Consider the following 15,630-nt stretch of genomic DNA (forward strand, 5'->3'; position numbering starts at 1 on the left):
TTTTTTTTTTTTTTTTTTTTTTTAATTATATACTATCCATTTCCCTTAGTTGTTACCTTTAACAAAAGAACACAAATAATGTAATAATCCAATATGCAACCCACAATCATATGTTTAAAGTGTGCGTGTGTAAATTAAGGTTTAAGAATACATATTAAATAAGTATATGAGCATAATTAAATGATAACAATGTGAGAGTTTATAAATCTGAATATTTCAAGAAGCATTATGATAGACCTTGTTACGAATGGTTACTAAGATGCATCTCAAGAGTCATAAAAAGTTTTTCTTTACTCTGCCATCATAGTAACAACAATTTTGCATATGCTTTATGAAATAAAAAACACATTTAGCTTCTTCTTTTTTTTTTAGCTACTACCCTCTCCCCCCAACCAAAACGAGACATTGCCTCAATGTTCTAAGGTAGAAAGATAGAGTATAGAAGATATCACCTAAAATAACGAACACTGACAAACCTGAAACACACTGAAACAAATATAACAACAAAACACAATAATAAAACCAAAAGACATAAAGATTCACAAATGAAGGCTAAAATCTAATTTAAGCTTTTTATGGCTTTCCTTAGATGACCAATTTATGCGACTCATGGAGGGATCAATCACAAGAATGAAAGATTGTAGTTGGTCAATCAATTATTCAGTAGTAGCAGCAGAGATTATGATTTGTCGTGCAGAAGATGTTAGAAATTCCTGTTCCACAGCATGATCAAGAAAAGACAACAACTTATCATAATAACCATTAACATTTAACAAACCTATGGGTTTATGGTGAATGTGCAGTTGGGCCCAAGAGGAAATATGAAAGATCTCTTCCAATGTGCCTAGACCACCTGGTAAAGCAATGAAGGCATCGACATGGTTAAACATTGCATTCATTCGAGCTGACATTGTGAAGACCTGTAATTCCTCTCCAATTGTTTTTCCAATGATGTCCCCTTGTGCCAAAGCTTCAGGGATGACCCTCAAAACTTGACTACCTCCTAAAAATGCAGCTATTGACACACCTCTCATTAACCCAAGACTGCCTCCCCCATACATTAAATGAATCTTTCTCTCAGCTAGCACTTGACCAAGATGATTTGCTGATTCTAAAAACTCCTTTTCTTTCCTAGGACTAGATCCACCAAAAACACAAATATTTCTTATATGATGACCTGAGGAACTTGCCATTTCTACACACTTCTGTATTTGTTGAATGTATGGGTTGAGTAGAAATGAAAGGAAGGAAGAGAGGGTTTTATATATGAGAAATTAGAAAGGCAATCGTAACACCTATATGTAGGCCAGCTGGAGTCTCACACACACTCTCTCTCTCTCTCTTTTTATTTATTTATTTATTTACTTTTGAAAAAATATATGTATGTACAGGTAGTTATGATTGTGGCTCACATTTTTCCTTGATTTTACGTCCAAGAACGGCTTAAACGCCCTCTATGGGTCGGGGATAGGCTTCCCATCCAGTTTTCTTAAAAACTGGCAAACAGGGTCTTTTTTAGTCAGATTCCCAAGACTAAGTCGATCATGTTCTTTATGAAATAGTGGCCATAAATCATGAATTGCACGATGCACATCTCCACTAGGATGCGTCTCAAGAGTCAATAGAAGATTATCTAAAGACTCCTTACTCAGGCCATCCTTAATGAATTGTATTTTATCTTCACGGTTTATAGAAAAGACTCCTTGCTCAGGCCATCCTTAATGAATTGTATTTTATCTTCACGGTTTATAGATATCATTTCTAAAGAATGACATTGTGCATTACAAGTCCATCTAGCACATCGATGAAAGACTTTCAGTCGTTTTGCTTGACGTTTCTTTGCAAAAGTGTTTTTACCTGTTCCAGGCATGTGTGAAATGAAGGAGTTAGAGGACTCACCTGATAATCGGACCTTTGCTTCAATCAACCAACGAATATCTTCGGGAATTCCATGATTCATTAACAATCTCAATCTTGCACATCTAGCACGGTAAATTTTTGTAACTGCATTCTTATTATCAGGAATGCATCTTGGAAATATTTGATCAGGACAATATTTGAATAAATAAGGATCATCCCAATAAAAGTTCTTCACTTCGTTCAAGAACTTTGTTTTATCTTGGGTACTCCAATGAGCTGGTAATTTGTCCTGAAACAAGAAAATTGACAATATTAGCAAATCAAGGCATTGTAGAGACAGAAAGTAAAGATTCATCAGGAAATTAGTCATCGATTGGTGTGATGTCAGTTTTTGAATCTGTTGTCAATCTTGACAAGTGATCTGCGACAACATTTTCGCTGCCTTTCTTATCTTTGATTGTGATATCAAATTCTTGAAGTAATAAAATCCACCGCACCAATCTAGCCTTAGAATCTTTCTTAGAAAGAAGATATTTCAATGCTGCATGATCACTAAAAACAACAACAGGTGAGCACACAAGATAAGATCTGAATTTTTCACATGCAAATAATACTGCAAGTAATTCTTTTTCAGTGGTGGTATAATTCGTTTGAGCACTATTTAAAGTTTTACTTGCATAGTAAATTACATAAGGTTTCTTATCTTTTCTTTGTCCCAAAACAGCACCTACGACATAATCACTAGCATCACATATTATTTCAAAAGGTAATGACCAATCAGGAGGTTGAATGATAGGAGCACAAGTGAGCAAGTTTTTAAGTTTAACAAAGGCTTCTTCACAATGTTCAGTCCATTAAAAAATAATATCCTTTGTTAGAAGGTTACTTAAAGGCTTAGATATTACACTAAAATCTTTGATGAACCTTCTATAAAAACCAGCATGTCCTAGGAATGATCTAACATCTTTAAGAGATTTTGGTGTTGGCAAGTTTGTAATTAACTCAATTTTAGATTTGTCAACCTCAATTCCTTTTGATGAAACAATGTGACCAAGTACAATGTCGTTTGTTACCATAAAATGACATTTTTCCCAATTCAGCACAAGATTCTTCTCTTCACACCTGGTCAAAACCTTTTATAAGTTAGTCAAACAATCATCAAATGAATCGCCAAAAACAGAAAAATCATCCATGAAAATCTCAAGAAAATGTTCAACCATATCACTAAATATACTAAGCATGCATCTTTGAAATATGGCTGGTGCATTACATAATCCAAAAGGCATCCTTCGATATGCAAAAGTACCAAATGGATATGTGAAAGTAGTCTTTTCTTGATCTTCCAATGCAATTTCAATTTGGTTGTAACCCGAATAGCCATCTAGGAAACAATAAAATTCATGACCTGCAACTCTTTTTAGGATTTGATCCATGAAAGGTAAAGCAAAATGATCTTTTCTAGTCATTAATTAAGTTTCCTATAGTCAATGCACTTGCGCCAACCAGTAACAGTTCTAGTGGGAATTAACTCATTGTTCTCATTTGTTATCACAGTGACTCCAGACTTCTTAGGTACAACTTGGGTAGGACTTACCCATTTGCTATCAGAAATAGGATAAATGATTTCATTATCTAGAAGCTTAATGACTTCATTTTTCACTACTTCTTTCATATTAGGATTTAGCCTTCGTTGCATTTCTCTAGAGGGTTTAGCATTTTCCTCTAAATAAATTCTGTGTGTACAAATCAAAGGACTAATTCCTTTTATATCAGTTATGGTCCATCCTAATGCATTTTTATACATTTTCAGAGTTTGTAATAACTTACCTTCTTGATGTGCATTAAGTTTGGAAGAGATTATTACCGGAAAAGTTTCATTTTCTCCCAAAAATGAGTATTTCAGATTGGATGGCAACGATTTCAAATCAGGTTTTGGTGGTTGAACACTTGAAGGTATGGACTTAATTGATCGTGGTGGCAATTCCTCAATTTGTGGCCTCCAATTACTTGTCCTTGATTCTTCCTGAAAATAAATCATTTCCAAATTATCAGATTCATCAATCTCAATTTCATTGGAAGTGGTTGGAAATAGATCATGAATTAATTTTTTAGTAAAGTCGACTTCCTGTAAATCATTATCATCTCTAGGTTGCTTGCAAATGTTGAAAATATTCATCTCCAATGTCATGTTTCCAAATGATAGCTTCATCAGTCCATTCCTACAATTAATCAATACATTAGAAGTTGCAAGAAATGGACGTCCTAAAATAATAGGAAATGAATTACATACTTCAACAGGTTGTGTGTCCAAGACAATAAAATCCACAGGATAAATGAATTTATCGACTTGTACTAACACATCTTCAATTATTCCTTTAGGCACTTTTATAGATCTATCGGCAAGTAAAAGAGTTATAGAAGTTGATTTTAACTCACCTAGATTGAGACTCTGAAAAACTGAATATGGAAGTAAATTCACACTAGCACCAAGATCAAGTAAGGCTCTTTCAATTTTATGCTCTCCAATAAAGCAAGAAATTGTAGGACAACCAGGGTCTTTATATTTCAAAGCATTATTGTTTTGAAGAATAGCACTTACTTGTTCGGCTAGAAAGGCTTTCTTTTTCACATTCAGTTTCCTCTTCACAGTGCATAGATCTTTCAAAAATTTAGCATAGGAAGGAACCTGTTTAATAGCATCCAACAAAGGTATATTGATCCTTACCTGTTTGAAAGTTTCAAAAATTTCAGAGTTGTGATTGACTTTCCTTTGTTTGGTCATGGCATGAGGAAATGGAAGTGCTGGCGGGAAATCAGTCATTTCTTTGCAATTTTCAGATTCAACCCCTTCCTTACCCTCAGAGATTGACTCATCATCTTTCTCATAAGGTTCAAGAGAGGGTTTTTCAATAACCTTACCACTGCGCTGAGTAGTGACTGATTTGACTTGATCCATGTGTTGGCTTCCAGAACTACTTGCATTTACATTGTATTGCCCCTTGGGATTTTGTTGTGGTTGAGATGGAAACTTACCTTTCTCTTGGAAACTAAGAGCAGATGTTAATTTTGCAAGAGTATCTTTAAAATCTGTCATGTTTTGAGCAAGTTGAGTATTGATTGTCTCTTGCTTTTCAATGAATGCATGCAATGTTTCCTCAAGATTTCTTCTAGAAGGTGGAGCATAAGGAGGTGCATATCCATGAGAATTTTGGAAATTGTGGAGTGCTTGAAATGGTGGTTGTGAAGTTTGTGCATTGTTGTTCTCACTCTTCCAACTAAAATTTAGGTGATTTCTCCGACCAGGGTTGTATGTTTGGGAGTATGGGTTGTGGTTGGCCCTTTGAAAACTGTTTAAAGCATGGGCTTGTTCATGGAGACATTCCTTAAAAGAAGGCAAGGTTGGACAATCGTTGGTTGAGTGTTCATTTGTTTCACAGATTTGACACACAATGTTTTCAACAGATTTTAATTGACCACTCTTTTTCAATTCTAGTGCCTCGACTTTTCTAGCTAAAGATGCAAACTTGGCTTGAAGGTCATGATCTTCCCTAAGGTTGTACATACCTCCACTAGATGTATGAGGTTGAAGCTTGGAGGTCATGATCTTCCCTAAGGTTATACATACCTCTACTAGATGTATGAGGTTGAGTTTTACTCGGTGCCTCATATGTACCCACAGTGTCCCAATTTTGAGCATTTTCAGCTAACAAGTCTAAGTACTCCATTGCTTCATCAGGGTCTTTATCTTCAAAAGTTCCATTGCACATCAATTCAACCATTTGCCTATCTTTAGGTGTTAACCCTTCATAGAAATGTGAAACCAATCTCCATGTTTCAAAACCATGATAAGTGCAAGTACTAAGCAAGTCTCGATACCTATCCCAACATTGGTAAAATGTTTCTCCTGGTTTTTGAGTGAAAGTAGTGATTTGTCTTTTGAAAGAGTTTGTTCTGTGAGATGGGAAAAACTTCTTCAAAAACTGTTGTTGCATTTCATCCCAAGCACGAATGGATCCTGGTCTTACATTTTGTAGCCATGTTTTAGCTTTATCTTTTAATGAAAAAGGAAAAAGCTTTAATCTGATGGTGTTCATGCTACAATTTAAATTATTATATGTGTTGCAGACCTCCTCAAATTCCCTTAAATGCAAGTATGGATTTTCCAATTCTAAGCCATGAAAAGAAGGTAAAAGTTGAATAATACCTGGTTTAAAATTAAAATGAGATGCATCAGGAGGAAAAACTATGCATGATGGTGCACTTGTTCTTGTGGGATTCATGTGGTCTCTAAGTGTTCTAGCACGGTTATTCTCATTATTCTCATTATGAAGTGATTGATTATCTTCTTCGGCCATATTTTCTGATTCATTATGAAGTGATTGATTATTTTCTTCAGCCATATTTTCTGAAAATGATGAGGATACCCTACAAAGTCTACCACTTGATGTACGTGACCACACTCTCATGCATGTGTAAGAATAAAATAAAAGGAAAAAGAAAATAAAAGAAGAAGAAACAAGAAAAAAGAAACAAAGTTATATACAAGAAAAGTGAAAAGAGAAAATAAAATAACTACTATAATTTATACAAAACTTACCTCCCCGGCAACGGCGCCAAAAACTTGACACGACTAAAAGATTGATGTTTTCTCCCAAGTGCAGGAGTGTCGTAGTAATAAATAACCTGGCAAGACCGGGGTCGAACCACAGGGAGGTTAATTGTACAAATTATAAACAACAATTATAAACAACAACAATAGTAATAATAACAACAACAATAATATTAGTAGCAATAATAATAATAATAATAATAATAATACTAGTAGTAATAATAATAATAGTAATAGTAATAATAATAATAAGAATAATAATAAAGAAGAAGTTGATGAGAACTTTGAGATGAAAGATTAACGTAAGGATTAACAATGATAATAACAAATGTCAAGGTTAGAGATTCCACTAATGGTATGTCAAACAAGTATAGTATAAACTCTTATTATTCAATTGGAAACCACACATAAAGGAGGTTCCAATCTGATTATAGATTGTTAACATGATTACATTAGTCATCTTATTCGATTAATGCTAATACTTATAAATCTCGTCAAGCATTCATGATTATAACTTATGTTAACAACAAATCAAGTTCCTTTCATAGCTCAGGTGTCGGTTATACCATACATTATGGGCTATGAAAGTGCCAAGCATTTGGTATGAAGTATGAAAGTGCCAAGCATTTGTTGTACCAAGTGTTATACAACATAAATCAAGATTAGTCATTTAAGAAGCAAAGTATTAAAGAGTAAACAAGATAACAAATACAAAACATGTTAGTATCAAACATTAAAGTCCATATTAAGTTTACACTATACTTATTCTTACACCATTAGTGTAACCTTTTCACCTTGACATAATAAACTTAGCTAGACATAATGAAATAAAGAAAAATAAATAAACAAAACAAGAACATAAATAAGATAAAAGTTAGCTAAGTAAATGAAAGGAAATGAAAGGCATAAACTTGATATTAATGAAAGCAAAGCATAAACATTACAAAAAATACAAAGAGAGAAAGCAAGAGCATGATCTTGATCTGGAAACCAAGATGCCTAAATGCATGGCAAATGCCTCCTTTTATAGACCAAAATTGGGAACTATTGATTTAATGACTAATTGATGAGTAGGTGGCCAACTCTTGACTTGGTGACAATCCTTATCTTCTCTTGTCTGCCCAAAACGTCATTGAAAACGTCAACATTGGAGCCACTTGAAAACATGAACATTGTAGGAAATTGTCTCAGCTTTCTTGTGTAAACAAATCAGGTCATTTGGACTTCTAGAACTCCAGATATGGGCCAAACACTGAACAGTGCTCGGGCTGGAAGATAGATTTGGACTTCTTTGTTGTTGCTCCAATTTGGACTTGAAAATGACCTTTTTAGATCTTGGGCTCCATATAAAAGTTGTAGGCCTATATCTTACATTTCCATCCATATAAAGTGGACCTAAATCTGAGATCTATAACTCCATATATGATCCAATTACCGAACAGTGTTCCGGTATGGACTGCACCGGCATCTCTTTTCGGAGTTTAGCCATCTCTTTGTCCTTTCCAATTTAAGTTCTTAAAGTCATCAATCAATCCTTTCATTTATGTGATAGGCCTGCATTTAAAATGAACATTTACCACAAATTAAAGGTATTTTATATTATTAGATATATTATTATAAAACATGCTTTAGTTAAAGAGTTATTGATACTTAAAGTGCAAAATGATGATATAAAACCATGATAAAAATGCACTTTTAAGTACTAATCATTAGACTACAATAACCTAATAAAAAAAAATATGAAGCACATCATCAACCTGAATCACCAATCAACATATTGTGAAAGGATAAAATTGAAACAAATAAATCTAATAGCCAAAATAAGACAAAAAAATATATAATTTTTTAAATAAAGAACTGATTTTTCACCTTACTTTCAATTTTGATCTCTTCTTTTATTTTTTTTAATTTTTTGCAATCAATTAACTCAAATTCTGTTCTACAAAATAAAGAACAACTCAATAATGATAAGCTTTTTTTTTAGAAAGTAATATAAAATAAATAATCAAATCCATTCATATTAATTAATGTAATATAAAAAAAATAAAATTAAAAAAATCAATAGTAAATTGTATAAAACATTTTAAAGGATAAAATAAAAAAATAATTATAATTCATAGTGATTAATTTATTTTTTAATATTACCTACTAGTAATGGTAGGATTGATCTTTGTGATGCTAAAATTGCAAACGTTGAATGATAGAGCGGTTTATTAAACCAAACAGTATTTAACGTTAAAGGTAGATATTTGAAAGAGCGCGTGTGAAAATGTCCACATAGTATTTCTCCTTCGTTCCGCTTTTGCTTTCCATACTAGTTGCGACTGAGAGGGTTAGATAGCATTTAGCAAGATGCGTCAAGAAATCAATAAAAAGAAAGAGACGGGGGAAGGGGGGAGAGAAATTGCGTGGTCCACTGCTGCCTTGCTATTTTTATTTGTTTTTCGTACGACTGCGTGGTCCCTACTCCGACCAACCCAATTGGGCGTACCACGAAACAAAACACCACCTCTTTCCAACAAGTCTCCCAGGAGCACCAACCCAAACAACCCAGCCTAGGTTCCTGAACCTCACCGAGCCAGAGCCACTAGCTCCCACTTCCCCTCTTATCTATATAACATCCCATCTCCTCCACTTCTCTCACATCCGAAAACCAATTTCGCATATCCTCCTCTCCTCTCCTCTCCAATAGTAATAAAATTTCATTTCTCATTTCAGCAGCACCAAAGTGGGTTTTTTCTTTTTCCCTGGTAGCTATAAAAATTCTCTAGAGTTCAAGAATAGGGGTTAAAAACCCAGGGTAGACGAGTTGTAGACATCACGGCTATACACGGAGTAACTCGGCCTCTAATTCATGTCCGGGCTGTACGACGTAAGGGTTGTTTAATAGAGAGCAGCAACCCTTCGCCGCACGGTGGACGTGGCGCTCTGCCCTCCGAAGGCGGCAGCCCTTCTGATCTCCTCTTTCTTGCTGGTGGCGGTTTCTTCTTCTTTTAAGTTAGTTGTAGCTTACTATTATTACTATTATTATATTACCTATCACATCTAAAATAGAAAATAAAATCATTCGAATTTTGTAAAATCAATAAGTAAAGCATTAGATCTCGAATAAACGAACAAGATGATGCTAAGGATCAAAAGGGTTCCTACTGTTCTTTCCAACTACCAGAAAGAGGAAGGTGAGGAGGGTTCTCGCCGCGGAGGGGGTTGCGGCCGCAATTGCCTTCAAAATTGTTGCCTTCAAGGTATTTTTATTTTATTTGAAGATCTTTAATTGAAACCTCGTTTGGTTTGATTTATGTTTATTAAACATTTGCTGTATGGATAGGCGCACGCCTACCTTTATATACTTTCAAGAAAGTGGACAGGATTATCACAGAGCAGAAGGATGTGTTTGAACATGACAAGAGTGAGCCTCCAGTTGCCTTCCTCAATTCGCTCCTTCTCGGGGAGGTATTATTACTTAACATACTCTTAACTCAAGCACGTTCCATTGATTTATTTATTTACACATCTTTTCGCAGTTGAGTAGTCAATTTTAAGTTTACTTTATGTACCTATTCGAATTTTTAGTGGGAGGACCGTATGCAGAGAGGGCTCTTTCGCTATGATGTCACCACCTGTGAAACCAAGGTCTTAATTCTCTTTTATTATCATTATTTGGTTGCAATTTGAAGCTGAGTCTGTTATAATAATATGGTAGTATTTACGTAATTGGATATGAGATTTCTGCCTAATCTTTGGTGATGTTCCTTTAGGTGATACCGGGTCGCAATGGTTTTATCGCTCAGCTAAATGAAGGCCGTCACTTGAAGAAGAGGCCAACTGAATTCCGCGTCGATAAGGTCCTCCAGCCCTTCGATGGAAACAAATTTAACTTCACTAAGGTTGGCCAAGAAGAGATCCTCTTCCAGTTTGGAGAGAGTGAAGATGGGGAAGTCAAGTTCTTCCCGGATGCCACTATTGATGCTGAGAATTCTCCAAGCGTGGTTGCCATCAACGTACATCCTTGGTTCTTGTCTTACATCATTGTATTTCTTTGATTGACAGTGGTATCTGAGTAGAGCAGTAAGATGATGGTTGATTACTTTTGCTGTGTCAATTTAACAGGTGAGCCCTATTGAATATGGGCATGTGCTGTTAATCCCGCGCGTCCTGGATTGCTTGCCTCAGAGGATTGATCGTGATAGCTTCTTGCTTGCACTTCACATGGCAGCTGAAGCTGGGGATCCATACTTCCGACTGGGTTACAATAGCCTGGGTGCTTTTGCAACCATTAACCATCTTCACTTTCAGGTTACTATCCAAATAGCTATATCTTTTTCAACTTGAATAATCATATCCCTTAGAAGTGGTCGGTAGTTCATTCGATAATGAGCTGGCAATTTGATAATGTACATGGAACAGGCTTACTACTTGACTGTGCCTTTTCCGATTGAGAAGGCATCCACCAAGAAGATAACTACGTTGGATGGTGGTGTGAAAATCTCTGAGCTTGTGAATTATCCTGTCAGAGGTCTCTTCTTTGAGGGTGGAAATGCCCTGCAAGATTTATCTAACACTGTCTCAGATGCCTGCATTTGCCTTCAAGAAAACAACATACCTTACAATGTGCTCATTGCTGATTGTGGAAACCACATCTTTCTCCTTCCACAGGTAATGAACATGGGAGCAACATAGAGTTGACTTATTTGCTTGTTGATATTTTAACTGCATAGATTACACTTGTCTTCAATTCTTTAATATTGTCTAATGGATGAACAGTGTTATGCTGAGAAGCAAGCTCTAGGGGAAGTGAGTTCGGAGGTTCTTGATACCCAAGTGAACCCTGCTGTGTGGGAAATCAGCGGCCATATAGTGTTGAAGAGGAAGAAAGACTATGAGGAGGCATCGGAAGAGAATGCATGGAGGCTTCTTGCTGAGGTGTCTCTTTCCGAAGAGAGATTCCAAGAAGTGAATGCTCTCATCTTTGAAGCTATTTCCTACAGTGGTAATTGCAGTGGAACTGATTCTGAGAACGTGCTTGAAGATGCAAATGTTGAACATCAATCTCTTGAAGAAGTGAATGCCATTAATGAAAACTCCCATTCAGCCATGATTACTGGGAGTCATGGATGTCTAGTTCTGCAGTGAGTATCGGGCTTTGGTGAGCAGACCAGTGACATATCTGGCTCTCAAATAAGCTTATGGCAGTTTTGGCATACAAGTGGTCTTCACTTGTGTGTTTGTGGATTATGGCATTAGTCTAAATAAGCAAACTAGGTTTTGCATTTTTAAACTTGGTGTGGATTGTTGTCTTTAGCATTTCTGGTTTTGTATTCAGCCTATTAACCATGTAATGTGGTATTTGTATGTACTGCATGGGATTTGTGTAAAATAGTATGGAATGTTTGCTCTTTGGAACTCGTGTCTTTTCATGACAACTTTCTTCCGGGCACTGAATCCAAATGAGACTTTAATATGGACATGTAGAAAAATTAGGTAAATGATTTATGAATTATACCACTATACATATTTTTATGGATTTTGTACTTTAATTTATTGTTCCTTGGATGATTTTATCATTATGTTCGTTAGTTTGTCTGTCCATTTATTGTTCCTTGAATGATTTTATTATTATGTCCAGTATCGTTAGTTTGTCTGTCATGTGATTGACATTCATTCGCTGAACCATAAAGAAAATAATGAAAGGTGTTTTTCGCTTACCTCTCTAAGATTTTGAACTAAAAAATATAGAATCAAACAACTCACCGCATAAAAATCCGGATTGAATAACCATTTCAGAAATATAAAGTTAAAGAAAATAATACTGACAAAGTAAAGGAAATGATAATGAATTTGACACATGTCAATTTGCCTGGGTTAAACGATTTCAATTCAATTTTTTAAAACATTAGAACATATGATCTCAACCATAATTATATATTTGAAATATATTTTTAAATCTAGAAAATATCAAAATAATATAAATAAAACCTAATAATAATCTGAATAGTCTTTAAAAAAAATACTAAAATAACATAAATGAAACATAATAATTGAATTTAATAGAATTATAAAAAATAAATAACAATAACTCGTTTTTAATTTTAAAAAAATGCAAACAACCACTTAGAAAACTCTAAAATTAAAATTGACACAATTCTTTATAGAAAATTTTAATGCATGCATGACTAGCCAACTTGTAAAGATGATATTTTGCACTTGAAAACCATGTAGGATCCACTTATTTTCCTGGGCAATAAAAAAAATAAAAAAATTAGTTTTTATAAGGGAGATAATATTTTATTTTTTAAGGCTTTTTTTTTATATACATGTATTTTTATAAAATCTATAATTACATATATTGAATGCTAAATAAAATTTTTTAATCTTCATAACTTTTAGGTATAGTTTGACATGATTAAAATATTGATGTCTTCTTCTAAGTGCAGGAGTATCGAAGTAATAAATAACCCAGCAAGACCAGGATCGAACTACAGGGAGGTTAATTGTATAAATTATAAATAACAATAAAATAATAACAACAACAACAACAACAACAATAATAATAGTAATAATAATAATAATAAAAATAAAATAAAATTGATGAGAACTTTGAGATGAAAGATTAATGTAAGGATTAGACAATAATAACAACAAATGTTAAGGTTAGAGGATCCACTAATGGTATGTTAAACAAGTATAATATAAACTCTTATTATTCAATTGGAAACCATATACAAAGGAGGTTCCAATCAGATTATAAATTATTAACATGATCACATTAGTTATCTGACACGATCAAAAGATTAATGTCTTCTCCCAAGTGCAGGAGTGTCGAAGTAATAAATAACCCGGCAAGACCGGGGTCGAACCACAGAGAGGTTAATTGTACAAATTATAAATGACAATAGTAACAACAACAACAATAATAATAGTAATAACAACAATAACAATAATTACAATAATAGTAGTAGTAGTGGTAATAATAATAATAGAAGAAGAAGAAAAAGAAGAAGTTGATGAAAACTTTAAGATGGAAAGATTAACGTAAGGATTAAATAATGATATTAACAAATGTCAAGGTTAGAGGCTCCACTAATGGTATGTCAAACAAGTATAGTATAAACTCTTATTATTCAATTGAAAACCACACACAAAGAAGGTTCCAATCAGATTATAGATTGTTAACATGATTACTGACATGACGAAAAGATTGATGTCTTCTCCCAAGTGCAGGAGTGTTGAAGTAATAAATAACCCGGCAAGACCGGGGTCGAACCACAAGGAGGTTAATTGTACAAATTATAAACAACAATTATAAACAACAACAATAGTAACAATAACAACAATAATAATAATAGTAGCAATAACAATACTAATAATACTACTACTACTACTACTAGTAGTAGTAGTAGTAATAATAATAATAATAACAATAACAATAACAACAACAACAACAACAATAAAGAAAAAGAAGAAGAAGAAGAAGAAGAGTTGATGAGAACTTTGAGATGAAAAATTAACGTAAGGATTAAATAATGATAACAAACAATGTTAAGGTTAGAGCATCTACTAATGATATGTCAAACAAGTATAGTATAAACTCTTATTATTCAATTGGAAACCACACACAAAGGAGGTTCCAATCAGATTATAGATTGTTAACATGATTACATCAGTCATCTTATTCAATTACTGCTAATACTTGTAAATTTCGTCAAGCATTCATGATTATAACTTATGTTAACAATAAATCAAGTTCCTTTCATAGCTTAAGTGTCGGTTATACCATATAGTATGGGCTATGAAAGTGCCAAACATTTGTTGTACCAATTGTTATACAACATAAATCAAGTTTAGTCATTTAACAAGTAAAGTATTAAAAAGTGAAAAAGATAACAAATATAAAACATGTTAGTATCAAACATTAAAGTCCATATTAAGTTTATACTATACTTATTCTTACAACATTAGTGTAACCTTTTCACCTTGATATAATAAACTTAGCTAGACATAATGAAAGAAAGAAAAATAGATAAACAAAATAAGAACATAAATAAGATAAAAGTTAACTAAGTAAAGGAAAGGAAATGAAAGACATAAACTTGATATTAATGAAAACAAAGCATAAATATTACAAAAAATACAAAGAGAGAAAGTAAGAGCATGATCTTGATTTGGACACCAAGATGCCTAAATGCATGACAAATGCCTCCTTTTATAGACCAAAATTGGGAACTATTGATTTGATGACTAATTGATGAGTAGGTAGCCAACTCTTGACTTGGTGACAATCCTTATTTTCTCATGTCTGCCCAAAACGTCATTGAAAACGTCAACTTTGGAGCCACTTGAAAACATGAACGTTGTAGGAAATTGTCTCAGCTTTCTTGTGTAAACAACTCAGGTCATTTGGACTTCTAGAACTCCAGATATGGGCCAAATACTGAACAATGCTCGGGCTGGAGGACATATTCGGGCTTCTTTGTTGTTGCTACAATTTGTACTTGAAAATGGCCTTTTTAGATCTTGGGTTCCATATGAAAGTTATAGGCTTATGTCTTACCTTTCTATCCATATAAATTAGACCTAAATCTAAGATTTACAGCTCTATATATGACCTAATTACCGAACAGTGTTCCGATATGGACTGCACCGACAACTTTTTTCTAAGTTTGGTCATCTCTTTGCCCTTGCAATTTAAGTTCTTAAAGTCATCAATCAATCCTTTCATTTATGTGATAGGCCTGCATTTAAAATGAACATTTACCACAAATTAAAGGTATTTTAGATTATTAGATATATTATTATAAAACATGCTTTAGTTAAGGAGTTATTGATACTTCAAGTGCAAAATGATGATATAATCATGAATGACTAATGTAATCATGAATGCTTGACGAGATTTACAAGTATTAGCATTAATCGAATAAGATGACTAATGTAATCATGTTAACAATCTATCATCTGATTGGAACCTCCTTTGTGTGTGGTTTCCAATTGACTAATAAAAGTTTATACTATACTTGTTTGACATACCATTAGTGGATCCTCTAACCTTGACATTTATTGTTATCGTTGTTAAATCTTTACGTTAATATTTCATCTCAAAGTTCTCATCTTCATCTTCATCTTCATCTTCTTCTTTATTATTATTATTATTATTATTAAGATTA

The 15,630-nt window shown here is 33.7% G+C and overlaps 1 protein-coding gene across 1 annotated transcript; it reads left to right on the forward strand.

The window, feature by feature from the left end:
* The first annotated feature begins 9,045 nt into the window (after positions 1 to 9,045).
* LOC105138436 (GDP-L-galactose phosphorylase 2-like) lies at positions 9,046 to 11,889 on the forward strand. The gene is made up of 7 exons (XM_011044503.1): positions 9,046 to 9,714; positions 9,798 to 9,922; positions 10,043 to 10,102; positions 10,228 to 10,470; positions 10,580 to 10,765; positions 10,877 to 11,125; positions 11,234 to 11,889. Exons 1-7 carry the CDS (start codon positions 9,591 to 9,593, stop codon positions 11,600 to 11,602), a joined length of 1,356 nt encoding a protein of 451 aa, XP_011042805.1. The 5' UTR covers positions 9,046 to 9,590; the 3' UTR covers positions 11,603 to 11,889.
* The last annotated feature ends 3,741 nt before the right edge of the window (positions 11,890 to 15,630 follow it).

This window comes from Populus euphratica, unplaced genomic scaffold, assembly GCF_000495115.2.
Source record: "Populus euphratica unplaced genomic scaffold, PopEup_1.0 scaffold102.1, whole genome shotgun sequence".
Lineage (NCBI taxonomy): Eukaryota > Viridiplantae > Streptophyta > Magnoliopsida > Malpighiales > Salicaceae > Populus > Populus euphratica.

Excerpts from the sequence above, each read along its gene's own strand:
- LOC105138436 (XM_011044503.1), top strand. The coding sequence starts at position 9,591 with ATGATGCTAAGGATCAAAAGGGTTCCTACTGTTCTTTCCAACTACCAG. Across the intron at positions 9,715-9,797 it reads TCAAAATTGTTGCCTTCAAG|GCGCACGCCTACCTTTATAT; the intron begins GTATTTTTATTT and ends CTGTATGGATAG. Across the intron at positions 9,923-10,042 it reads ATTCGCTCCTTCTCGGGGAG|TGGGAGGACCGTATGCAGAG; the intron begins GTATTATTACTT and ends TCGAATTTTTAG.